This window comes from Propithecus coquereli, unplaced genomic scaffold (genome assembly GCF_000956105.1).
Source record: "Propithecus coquereli isolate 6110/MARCELLA unplaced genomic scaffold, Pcoq_1.0 Scaffold241, whole genome shotgun sequence".
NCBI lineage: Eukaryota > Metazoa > Chordata > Mammalia > Primates > Indriidae > Propithecus > Propithecus coquereli.
In genome coordinates this window covers 2,598,638-2,611,577 of record NW_012147964.1, presented here as the reverse complement: position 1 = coordinate 2,611,577, position 12,940 = coordinate 2,598,638, and the positions used below count along the sequence as shown (strand labels likewise).

Genomic DNA, 12,940 nt, shown 5'->3' with positions numbered 1-12,940 from the left:
AACTCCTGGGCTCAAGCGATCCTCCTGCCTCAGCCTCCCAGGTAGCTGGGACTACAGGCATGTGCCACCATGCCCGGCTACTTTTTTCTATTTTTTTAGTTGTTTGGCAGATTTCTCTCTATTTTTAGTAGAGACGGGGTCTCGCTCTTGCTCAGGCTGGTTTCGAACTCCTGAGCTCGAATGATCCGCCCGCCTCGGCCTTCCAGAGTGCTAGGATTACAGGCGTGAGCCACCGCGCCCGGCCTCTTCTGGTTTTTCTTAACACTGCCTTTCCTTAAAATTTTGGTTATTTCATCCATCATGGATGAAATTTGCATTAATTTTTACATTTGAAATATTGCACTGAAATATTTGACTGGGCACGGCTCGGTGGCCCACGCCTGTAATCCCAGCACTTTGGGAGGCCGAGGCAGGAGGATGGCTTGAGTCCAGCCTGGGCACATAGCGAGACCTCGTCTTTACCAAAACAAAAAAAAGGAAGAACGAAAAATCAGCTGCCTGTAATGGCGCAAGCCTGTAGTCCCAGCTACTTGGGAGGCTGAGGCAAAAGAATTGCTTGAGCACAGGAGTTTGAGGCTGCAATGAGCTATGATGACACCCTTGCACTCCAGCCTGGGTGACAAAGGGAGATCCATCTCTTAAAAAAATAAAAAGGCCAGGCGCAGTGACTCACACCTGTAATCCTAGCACTCTGGGAGGCCGAGGTAGGAGGATAACTTGAGCCCAGGAGTTTGAGGTTGCAATAAGCTATGATGACACCTGGACAACATAGCGAGACCCCGTTTCCAAAAAAAAAAAAAAAAAAAAAGAAAAGAAAAAAAATTTACAGAATTACTGAATTTCCTTTTGCTTTTGGCATCCCATTAAATTTTTGTCTAATTCCTGCCTTGAGAATTATCATCCCATGGGGTAGGCTTTGGAAGGTACATTTTTGTCCTTACATCTCCTGCTTTGGACGCCAGAAAGTTTGAGCTCTGCTTCTTGACGGCACTGGGGAGCCAAGGAGAACGTTTGAGCGGGAAAGGTCCCGGTCGGTGCAGATTCCCAGGGTTTACCGTGGGTGGAGAGCCGCCCGCAGAGAGACGCGAGTTGCACGGGCTCCGGGAAACTGGGGAGCAGAGTCCCGCGCTCCCAGGCTTCCGTCCCGCCGGCAGGGAGCGGGGCCCGCCAGGCCCCGGATGTGCAGCCGCGGGGGTCGGGCCCGCCAAGGGCGCAACCAGGCGCCGAGCTGCACGCACTGGCGGCCCCTGCGGTTGAGCAACCGTCCCCTCCCCCGGCGCCGCTGGGAGTCTGGGGACGCACCTGGCGGCCGCCGCCCTAACGGGGCCGCCGCACCTGGCCGCATTGTTGTTGCCGCCGCCCCCTCCCGCGTGCTGTCCCCAGACGCTACCCAGCACCCTCCCCGACCTGTGCGGCGCGCCTGTCCCTTTAAGAAGGCAGACGCCGCCAGGGGTGGGCGTGACCGCCGCGAGGGAAAGACGAAGGGGGAGCGGGAGTTCGGCGTCTGTGATTGGCCCGGGGTTCGGGCGATGGCCGCGTGCGCCTGCGCAGTGCACAGCAGCGCGCGCCGTTGGGGGGAGGAGCGTGCGCGGGTGCTAATTGGCCGGAGCGGCGGCCCCGCCCGCGAGTGGCGGGCGGTCACGTGACGCGACGGCTGGGGGCTCCCGGCGCGGGGGACGCTGGTGGCCAAGATGGCGGCGGAGCTTGTGGAGGCCAAAGTGAGTGAGCGGCGGCAACGCCGGCCGGGGCGGGCGGGCGGGCGAGGGGTTGGGGGCCGGGCCGCAGGCCGAGGTCTGCGCCTTCCGCCTTGGGCCCCACGGCGCGGCCCACCCGCGGCTCGCCGCCCGGGCCCCTGGCCCCCGCCCCCGGGGCTCAGGGTGCGGGCGGAGGGCGGGGAAGCCGGGGGCGGGGCCCCCAAACCTCACCCGGGTCTTGGCGCCGGGGGTCGGTGCCCCCGACCCAGCCAGAGCCGTGAGGGTCCAGGTCCCCAGCGCGGGAACAGGGCCGCGCCTCCCGGCTTGGGGCACAGTCTCCCTGGACGGCGGGACGGGACGGGCTGCTCCTGCCCTCCTCGTTCCGAGCCGGCGTCCGTGCTCGGGTCGGGGGGAGTGTCCGCGCCTCCCCGCCCCCATGGCACTGGGGGCTGGTAGCTGGGTCTTATCTTCCCCGCCCAGCAAGCCAGCCTGGGGGTTGCGACTCCCTCCCTGCTCGGAAGGGTCCCCTGACTCCCGAGTAGTGTTCTGCCACCAAACCGTAGTCTGTCCTCTTGGGGTCTGCACGCCAGACAGAGGCTGGGAGCCCCTGTTCCGCTCCCGCGTTGGTCCCGGAGCCCCGCCCCCCTTCTGACACTGTCCACACCCCGGGGTGGGCTCTGGGTTAACAGGGGTCCCACCCTTTGCCGTCCCCAGGGGCTGAAGCCCTGACCCCTGTTCTTGCTCAGAGACCTTCCTTACTCCCCATTTTCAGTCCCGAGTTCTTGGCTCTGCTTTCCTCCTCCTCGGTTTCCCAAAAGACAGAATCTGTGAACCTATTGGCTCTGCCTCTGGGGCTCAGAAGCCCCACACGTGCAGGATCCCATCCTATCTCCAAGCCTTGGCTTCCCTTATACTCCCTAGCGATTCTGGTAGGTCAGACTCCCTTCTGCCTACACACCCCCCAGAACGTTTCTGCACCCCAGCCCTGGCTTCGTAACCCCCTCCTTTTCTGCCTGTTACACTGATCCTTGGAGGGTCCCGCTGGGTCAGGGTAGGCCTTTTTCTTTAGGATAACTTCTGCTGCTGCTTCTGAGTGCTCTGGGTCCTGGTCCAGGTTCCATGTCCTGTAGACACCGTCCTCTGTCCTAACCTGGGGCCCCTTTTAACCGACTTGGGACTGAGCTCAGAGTGACCCTGTCCCAGGAATGTACCTTCTCCAAGTGCCTCCCCGGAGATGTGGGTCCAGGACCCTTAGAAGTGCACTCAAGACCACTCCTACCAGGGAGATAGGGGACCCCCAGCCCCCTTCTGGTTTTCCCTCCCCAGGGTCCTGACCTACCTGTGTTTTTTTTTTTCCTCGCTCCCGCCTCTTCTCTTCCCGCTGGGATCTGAGATGCAGTCCCAGGGTTCTGTGATGAGAGGATATACCCTGTCCGCCAGCCCCCAACTCTACCCCACACACACGTCTGCTCCTCTCTAGGCTTTTGAAAAACGGAGACTTGCCTCATAGACGTGTAGGTCTGAACTCTGCAAACCCAAGGTGGCAGTCTCCAGGCTTGAAGTTCCCTGGAGCCCTGAAATGTAACTTCCTCTCAGGGCTGTGGACCCCACTCCTCCCATCCCGGCCTCGGGTCGGGTCTGCACTCTTTTTTTATACTGTCCAGGGCCTTGAAATATGATCTGATGAACTCTCCTTGACCCTCTCGTAGCTGGGCCCCCCCAGCCCAGTTATAGCAAGTTGACTCTTCTTTCAAGTTCTCTAAACTGTGAGCCTGCATTCAGGCGGGGCTTGGGGCTGCAGCACAACCTACCCGACCCTAGGGAGCCCTCTGTCTCCTTGAGCATCTTGCTGCCACCTCAGAGCACCCTAAATGTCATTGGAATGTCCCCCTTTTTATAGCAGCTTTCCCCAAGCTGTCTTACTGACGGCCGTAGATTCTGTCTTTGGGGTGCACAGCGGGCTGGTCGGAGGGGAGACCGTTGCAGGCGCTTGCTAATAAACTTTGAAATCTGAGATTCCTGAGGATCTGGAGTCGGGTTTTGGGGCCAGGGGTGTCCGTCAAACCCTCCCCCCCATTTTCCTGGAGAGGCGGCTTACTGAGCTCCTCCTGTGCGCCGAGGAGCCTGTGCCGCAAGTCAGCTGCCTCCTCTCGGCTGATGTTTCCCCACGCGGCTTCCCAACACGCCTGGAGTCGAAACGCGGCTCTGGAAGCCGTCGGGGCCTGGTGCTGTTTATAAACACGGGTACGATGGCAGGCGGGTCAGGATGAAGCCAGGGCAGGAAGTGATCTTCAGAGCGTTTGGGGCTTCTTCCTGAATGTATGTCCCCGCTTCATCCCCCCCAAGTGTCAAGGGCAGGCTCCTCGGTGGTGGCAGCTGCGGAGAAATCTGAGTCGGGAACATATGGCAGCCCGAGGGGTGTGCTCTGGGATGCAGGAGCTCCGGAGGTGCAGCCCGGACGGAGGGGCTCGTCCTCGGCGGGGCCGGGGCTCCCGGGGCGGGTTGACGTCAGCAGGTTCGCCGAGCCCACCTGCCTTTGGCCCAGGTGCCAGCAGTAAGCGTCCCCGTGACACTGCCTCTCCTAAGGGCTTGGGCCTCTTCCAGAAGAAACATCTTGTCCGCAAGCCTTTTTGTTTTCCGAACAAGGTAGGAAGTCAGGCCAAGGGAGATGAGGCGTTTTTGTTCTCAGAGCATCTCAGACTCTCTGAGGGCCAGCAGCCCACGCAGGTCCCCAGATAGCTGGTGTGCTGGTGAGTGAGGGTCCCCTAGGCGGCTGGGTGTGAGTGGAAGGGACGCCTTCAGGAACCTGGGGAACAGAGGTCTAACTGCCAGTACTGCACTTAGACTCGGTGGGCTGTGGGCCAGCCGCGACCCTCTGAGCCTCAGTTTCCTCACCTACATGATGGACGTGGCCACTGTGAGGTTAGTGAGGTGGAAAGACCCTTCTGGCACCTGGCACGAGGTAGACGCTTGGCCCCCATGTGCTTTACAGAGCCACGGGCCGCAAGCGCAGGAGGAGGTCTCTGCAGCGGGACAGGTCTCTGCAGGCAGGTGTCTGTCCTTCAAACCTGCATGGCCTCTCTGCTTCTGCGGGACCTTGCGCGCCCCTGCCCTCACCCTTAGCCAGGAGCTGGAGACCCTCGAGCCTTCTGGCACGGGGGCCACTGCATACGCGCCCCGGCGGGGCTGCCCCAGCTCCAGCCCTCAGACTCTTCCAAGTCGAGTCTCAGCGACTTCTTGGTTTCTTTGGGTGCACTCCTGCCCCGGGCGCCAGCTCTCTGTGGCCACTCTTGTCGCTCGCACTTGGTTTTTCCGTCCCCCCGGGCGTCTCTTTTTCCCACCATGTTTCATTCATCCCTGGCCAGCTCCGGGGCTCTGCGGGTGGCCCCCAAAACCCTGCCAGCCCATCTCTGGAGGACACTTTGCTTTTGTAGCTGGACGGGAGCTTTCATGGGAGGTGGGCCACCACCAGGCGGCCCCTGCTCAGACACCGGAGTCAGCCGGGCTCTTCTGTTGGTTCGATTTAGCGGGACAGGCCCTGCCAGGTAACGGGGGCCGGGTGCTGCCAAACCGCATTCGTCACTTCGCTGCAGCTCTGTTAACAGCCTCTACGGCAGCAGGAGCCCTGAGGCCTCCCCCTTGGACCAGTGGGTCTCAACCAGGCTGAGCTGCTGCCCCGCTCCCGGGACGCTGGGCGATGTCTGGAGATGGTTTTTAGTTGCCACGACTGGGATTGGGGGGGTGCTCCCTGCAGGGGTGGGTGGAGGCAGGAATGCTGCTCAGTGCCCTGCAGTGCCCAGGACGACCCCACCCCAGAGAACGCTCCGGCCCCAGTGTTGACAGTGCTGAGAGGGAGAGAGCCTGCTGGGGATGGCCAGCAGGCATTTAGGGGACCTCTGAAGCGCCCAGCTCTGTGCCAGTCCCCCGGGCAGCAGTGTAGAAGGACCACCCAGGTTTGGTGTGGGGCCTGGGTTTGAATCCTGGTGCTGTCTTCCCCGAGCCGCTGCTCCCTCATCTGTAGTGGTGCCCACACTGACCCCGCGGGGGCATTTCAGGGATCAGAGTTAGATAGATAATCACACGTCCCGCTCAGTTCCTGGCAGGTGATTAGTATTAAGCAAACCTACGACCATCATTGTGACTAAGGGAAAGGTGTTTGTGGCTCAGCTGGTTGAGCACTGGCTCTGCCAGGTGCTCTATATGAGTCACCTTGTCTGGTCCCCCAACATTCTGACAAGGTGGATGTTGTTTTCTTCTCCGACGAAGAGACCGAGGGTCAGAGAGGCTGTCAGTGTTTGCCAACTAGGCACTGGCAGGGACTATTTGTGGGCAAAGCCAGATTCCTGGTTCCTGCCCTGGGGATGCTTTCAGGCTGGAAGATGGGGAAAGGGAACCCAAAACAGAAGGTAGGGGCTGTCAGAGTAGCTTTGCTGCCTTGGAGACGCTGGGGGAGTTGGGGGCGGCAGGGCTTGGTTCAGAGGGGCACCGTGGGGCAGGATGAGAGCCTTCGGCCTCACCAGTGAGGCGCCCTGCCCCCCAGTGGCCTGGTTGTGGCGACGCTGGCCTCTGAGCTCGTGTGTGGTTACTCTTCCCCAGAACATGGTGATGAGCTTTCGAGTCTCCGACCTTCAGATGCTCCTGGGTTTCGTGGGCCGGAGTAAGAGCGGACTGAAGCACGAGCTGGTCACCAGGGCCCTGCAGCTCGTCCAGTTTGACTGTAGCCCTGAGCTGTTCAAGAAGATCAAGGAGCTGTACGAGACCCGCTACGCCAAGAAGAACTCGGAGCCCGTCCCTCAGCCCCACCGGCCCCTGGACCCCCTGACCATGCACTCCACCTATGACCGGGCCGGCGCTGTGCCCAGGACTCCGCTCTCGGGCCCCAATATTGACTACCCCGTGCTCTACGGGAAGTACTTAAACGGACTGGGACGGTTGCCCACCAAGACCCTCAAGCCAGAAGTCCGCCTGGTGAAGCTGCCCTTCTTCAACATGCTGGATGAACTGCTGAAACCCACCGAGCTAGGTGAGTCGCCGCCCCGCGGGGGCCCATGCTCTGAGTTCGTGCCTGGCGCCCGCCGCCCAACCACACGGTCAGACTCCAGGGATGTTCTCTGTGGTGCAGCAGCAAGGGCGGGGGTGCCACAGGGAGATCGTCCTTCCCGGGAAGCAGAGGGACCATCTTAGATGTCGGTTACCTATGGCCATGTCACCGGTTACTCCCAAACCGAGCAGCTTAACACGGCAGACAACTGTTGGTTCCTGTGGGCGTGGCTGGGTGGCTCCTGCAGCTGCCTCATCCGGAGGCTCAACTGGGGCCGGAGGTGCCTCCACTTCACGTGGTGGTGGGCGGGCCTCAGTGCCTTGCTGGCTTTGGCTAAAGACACATGGCCTTCTGCGTGCGGAGAGCCGCACGGCTTGCACGCCCCAGAGCCGGTGACCCGGGAGTGAGTCCCAGGTCCCAGCCCCAGTCCTTTTTATAACCCAGCCTCGCAGCGTGTCTGCCTTGGCTTCTGCCACATTCTGGTGCTCAGACAGCTCTGCTGCGGTGCGGGGTCATGGGGGGCTGTGTTGGAGGCTGGCTTCTGTGCTCTCTCTCCCTGCGGGAAGAGGGCTGGAAAATCGTATCAGACCTTCCTTCCTCCTTCCCCACACGCCCTTGCTCCTGGTGGCGTCCTGCAGGAGCAGCCTCTGACCTCGGGCTCCGGGTACCGCTGGGCTGCTCCTGCGTGTGTTCCCAAGGGGCTGGGTGATCGGGGGTGGAGGGAATGTGCCGGGGCTCCACGATCCCTTCTTTACTCATTTTCTTGTGCCAAGTGTTGACTGAACACCTGCTGTGTGGCAGGACCTCACGATGCACAGCAGTGTGGGGGGCCATGAGGACTCAGGCTGCAGCCTGGTCCCCGCCTGAGAAGCTGCCCTGAGCCGGGGCCGGGAAGGCCTGCCCAGCCTCAGCCTGCTGGGCTCCAGAATGCAAGCAGGAGGGACCGGGCCTTTTGCGGGCCATGTCCAGGCTGGCAGGTTCTATCAGGGTCTTGGGTGCCCCTGGAGGCCCCAGCCACAGTCTCTTCCTCCTGCCCCACCTCCCTCTCCGCAGTCCTTCACTCACGCACGGGGCACGGAGCGGGACACGGAGCAGGGCACGTGACAGAGCCCCTGCCCTTGCGGAACTTCCCTTCGAGCACCCCACTGGTGGCACAGGGGCCCCCAGGCTATGGCCCACTCCATGGGGCCTGCCACCCCCCACCACAGCCCACCGTCCGCGTGTCCCACTCAGCTCCTCCTGTCTTTACTGAGTTGGCACCGTGTGCTGTGGCAGAGTGTGGCCTGGCAGAGGTTGCAGTCCCTATGCGCCCCGCCCCCACGTCCCTGGCCTGGCAGTTCAGAACTGCGGTGCAGGCCCCCTCCCACCTGCTGACCCAGCGCCTGGCTGGCCCCTGCTGCGCTGGGGCCCCCTCTCTGGCATGCACGCCTCAGCGCCAGCCCAGCCGGCTGATGGGGGGAGTGGGGAGGGGTACAGACTGCCTCTCCCCTCCCACCTGCAGCCCCCAGAATTTGTGAGGGTAGGCTGGAGGGGCTGTGGTTGCAGGTGGGGCTGGAGGAGGTGGAGGAGGGAGAAGGCCCTTGCCTGTGTTTTCCTGCAGCAGCCTGAGGCTCCGCCCTCCATCCTTAGTGTCCGCCCTCTGGCCTTAGGCTCCGCCCTCTAGGCCGAGGCTCCTCCCCCCAGAGGAGGCGTTTCATAGGTTGGCCCAGCTGCACCTGTCTAGAGTTGAAATGGTGACGCTGGGGACCCAGGAGCCTCATCTTGGGTTCCTCCAGGCTGGCTTCCTGCCTTTGTCCCCTTGTGCCCTGTCCAGGTAGAAGAGAGGGAAGCCTTCTTTCTCCCTGCAGGCTTCTCCGGCAGGGCTGGCTGGCTCTGGCGTTGGTTCAGCCCCGGTTCAGACTCCTCAGGCCTTGAGCACCACCCGGGAAGCTACAGGGCAGGCTCGGTGCTGGGCGCGGGCCCGGAGCTGGCTGGCCTGGCCCCCCTCCCGCCGGATCGGATCTCAGGCTTCCTTCCTGCAGGGTGAGCAGTTGCTCCGCCCCACCATGCATCACTGTGCCCTGAGCCCCCAGGGACCCCAGTCACCTGATCTCCGGGAGAGCTGGCTCCCCTGTCTACACCCGGAATGACTCTGCTGGCGGCTCAGAACAAAGAGGCTGACCCCGCCCTGCCTTTCCTCCCCACGGCTCTCCGCCCCCATCTGAGGGCCTGGGAGGGGCACTCCCACCAGGGCGCACCTCCTTGCCTGGACCCTGTGCTCTCGGAGGGTCCCCGGGGGCCAGAGCCTCCGAGGTTTGCCTGCACAGAGCCGGGTCCTGAAGCAGTCAGTGGGCCTGTTGTTGCAGGGCTGAGATTCTGTCCCCCCGGCCCCCAGGGTGAACTCTGTGGCGCTGGCGTTGCCCAAGGGCCACTTCAAGAGGACCCAGGCCACCAGCCTCCCCTTCCCCTCGCCCCTGGCCGTGACCTGCCAGCCAGAATGAGGCCCCCCGTCCGGCCTGCTTCCCTGGGATGGAGACCGCGCTGGGCGACAGGAGCCATAAATCACACAGATCAGGGCTTGGGGAGGGGAGGGTGCCAGAGCCGCAGCCCGTGGAGGGCTGGGTCCCCTGGGATGGGGGAGGCTGGCGCCCAGGAATGTCCGGAGACTTACCCAAGGTCACACAGCAACCTGACTTCATCCTCCCGCCTCTGACCCCCTTTCTGAGCACTGAGTCCGGCAGCCCTGACCTCATGAAGGTTGGGGACCCCGTCCCACCAAGGGGAGCCACCTCTCCTCCCCTTCCCAGCCTTCAGCCCGGTCGGCCCGGGGCGGCAGGCCCTTGCTGACCCCAGCAGGACCTGGGGGCCTGGGGCCAGGTCCTCCTTCTGGGGCCCATGGGGAAGAAGAGAGGCTGTCGTGAGACTTAGGGCAGAAGGAGGAAACACACTGGCTGGCAGAGCCGCTCCTCAAGGCCCCCCAACATCCTGCCACCGGCACCTGGGGGTGTCAGCCTGCCCCACTGCCATGCAGGATGCGTGGCCTCTGTTGCAGTGACCCCAGGTGCCCCCCAGAGGTGGGTGGCTCTGATGCTGGCTGAGAACCCCTGGTCTGGCTGTACGTACGCACACGCGTGCCCCTTGCCCGGACTTAGGCCCTTCAGCCAGCATTTCCCAAGCAACAAGGTAGTGGTGGTGGGCCCTGCCCAGCGCTGCACAGGTAGTGCTTAGCCAGTGCCAGGTGGCACACGCTCTGACAGGTACAGGACGCCCAGGGCAGGCTGGCAGCAGCGGAAGCCGTTTATTGCATGTCTGTGAGGAAGTAGCCGGCAGGATGGCTTCCTGGAGGCGGCGGCACTCCATTGCAGACGCGGAGGGTCAGTTCCAGGAGGCCGGGCAGAGAGGAGGGGCAGGGGAGTGTGTTCCAGGCAGAGGGACCAGCGAGGGCAGAGCCTGGCCGTGAGAGAGGGCTCATTCACGGGACTGAATGGAGGCCATTGTGACCCAGGCGTGCTGTGCCCTGAGAGGAGGGACAGAGCAGCCTGGCCTCGGGTGGCAGAGGCTAGAAAACCCGAGAACGGGGACTGGGTACCCTGAGGTCCCAGTGAGCTTTTCCTGCTCCTACTTTCGGGGATCTCTCTGAGGTCAGAGGGGCCGAGTCCCACCTGCCACTCACAGCCAGGCCTGGCACAGATCCAAGGCCAGTGTCCCTCCATGGCATCTTTGGGTCTGTCCTATGCCCTGGGGGCCTGGGCAGTCACGTGGGGTCCTGTGCCACTGTCCCCTGTGGGGGGTGATCTGGCCCACTCGGCTGGGACCTCCCGTGCCTGAGGTTGGCTGGGGTCAGGGGACTTATGGGCTCTGCCGCAGACCCTGGCCTCTGGGAGCACCCACCTGCTTGAGGAGGAGGGACAGGCCTCCCAGGACCTGCTGAGGGTTCCCACCTCCAGCCCAAGTCCTGTTGCCCACCTGTCTCCTGTGACCCTCCCCCAGGGCTGCTGTTTCTCACCACCCACCTGCCCCGTCTTCCCCATCTGTTCCCCACCTGGAGGTCCCCTAGCCCCTCAGTAGCCAGAAGCTTTCCAGACAGAAGGCCAGCCATGTCCCTGCTGTTCAGGTTTCTCCCTGACCTGGGCTGTGCTGACTCCTGCTCTGTCCCCTCCCTTACCCTCCCCTCCTCACTCTGCTCCAGCCACATGGGCCTCCTCGCTGTGCCTCCCACACACCAGGCGCGGTCCTGCCCCAGGGCCTTTGCACAAGCTGTGCCTCTGGTGTGCTCGTTCCTGGGTGCCCACATGGCTCCTCCAGGGCTCAGCTTCCCAGAGGCCTCTGTCTACCCTCACTGCCCTCCTATTGTCCACCAGAGCTTTCTCCCAGCACTGACTTTGTTTTTTATGTCTTTATTTTTTGACATTTTGTTAATTTCTGTGTGTTATTTACGTCCCTAGGACTGGTTTGTTTACCGTGGCCGGGTGGGGTGGGATTCGGGGTGCGATGTGCTGAGAGGCCGCCGGGAGGCCACTGGGAAAGCAGCAGGGAGCTGACACCGCAGGCTCCTCTTTCTGTGGTGACACTGGTCTGTCCTGTAGCCCCACCCACAGGAGGGGTCAGCCTGTCCCTGGGAGCGGACTGGCGGGTTCCTCGCCCTGTGGGTGGAGGAGCTGGGGTTTGAGCCCGGAGCCCCCGAGCCAGGCGTGGCTCTGTCCAGGTGTGGCCGCCAGTGGCCCCTTCACACAGCCAGCACCTGTGCCGCCGCCTCCGGGACGGCGCCCCCCACATCCCTCAGACCTTGACTCCGTGCTGTGCTGACTCGGTCCAGGCAGCCAGCGAGGACCTGCCCACGTCCTGGAGGCCCCAGTGGGGGTTGGTGCTGGTGGCTCTCGCTGGGTGGGCAGCAGGCAGAGCCCGAGTGTGTCGGGGAGCAGGCGTCCGTCCATCTGTCCTGGGCCAGGGTCCGCCAAGGGGCAGGAAGCTGCCAGCAGACAGTGTCTGCCAGTGGGCGGGAGAAGGGGGTCCCATCCCATCAGCTTTCTAAAATCTCCGTTTCCTTTCATTTAAACTTTCGTAAAATGACGCGTTTGTCATAGAAGACCCAAGTGAGCCGCAGAGAAAGCGGCTGTGACTCCACGGCTCGGAGCGGCCCTCGGCCGTTTGGGCTCGTTCCCGCTGCCTCTTCCTTTGTGCGACTGTACGAACATGTGGCTGCGTCCTGACGGCATTTTGTAACCTCCCCCCGATACACTGTGAGCATCTGCTCGTGGCATTAAATATTCATCGTCGGCAGCGTCTTGTGAGGCTGCTGGCAGCCCGGGCTGGGGGTGCGTGCCGGGCCCGGGATCGTGCCGCCCAGCTGCCCTGCCCTCCTCCCTGGGGGGCGGGAGGGCCTCGGCCTGGGTCCTCCCCAGCCTGGCGGAGCACCTCCTCCCAGAGCCTGCCCCGCTCCGCCACAATGTCACCTGGCCTCGTAGAAGCCGTGCGAGATGGCAGGTGCTTCTGGTTCCTGCCACGTCCGCGCCTCGATCCAGAAGGCCCGTGGGTGCCCCGTACGCCGGGCTGCGGCACACAGAACGGTCCGCCTTGGTGCAGCTTACGCCTTAGTGGCCCAGAGAAAAAGACAGGAAACCGAGTGGGTTCTCAGGAGGTGACGGTTTTGGGGAGAGGTCAGACGGGAGGGAGAAGCTGTGGTTGCTAAACGAGGCACCCAGGGAAGCCTTGCATCCTGGAGCCTTTGTGCCAAGACCCACATGGGGGCCGTGAAGACAGTTGGGGGGAATGTTCCAGAAGAAGGAACGGGGAGTGCGAAGGCCCTGCAACAGGGCCTGCATGGCTGGCAGGGACTGGAGGAGGGCAGGGTGGAATCCAGGCGTCAGGGTAGACGTGCACAGGAGGCCTCCTGGGGTCCAGCGTCCCGCTGTGGCCCTGAGCAGGGGGCCGGGAGAGCTGGGGTGGGCTGGGAGGCTGCAGCTCTGGCCATGCGTGAGGAGGGCTTGGGGCACCAGCCCAGCAGGCTGGCAGAGTTGGCGGCAGGGGTCCACGTGGGGCGTGGCTTTTGTTTTTGTTTATGTTTTGAGACAGAATCTCACTCTGTCATCCAGGCTGGAGTGCAGTGGCGCCATCACAGTTCATTGTAGCCTCCAACCCCTGGGCTCCAGTGATCCTCCTGCCTCAGCCTGCCGAGTAGCTGGGACTACAGGTGTACGCTACCACCATGCCCAGCTAATTTTTTTTT

The 12,940-nt window shown here is 62.7% G+C and overlaps 1 protein-coding gene across 1 annotated transcript in view; it reads left to right on the top strand.

Moving 5' to 3' along the window:
- The first annotated feature begins 1,576 nt into the window (after positions 1-1,576).
- PIAS4 (protein inhibitor of activated STAT, 4) overlaps positions 1,577-12,940 on the top strand; it is a 21,967-nt gene continuing 10,603 nt past the window's right edge. The window contains 2 exon segments of the mRNA XM_012646137.1: positions 1,577-1,718; positions 6,291-6,717. Of these exon segments, the coding sequence (XP_012501591.1) occupies positions 1,692-1,718; positions 6,291-6,717 (454 nt within the window). The 5' untranslated portion in view covers positions 1,577-1,691.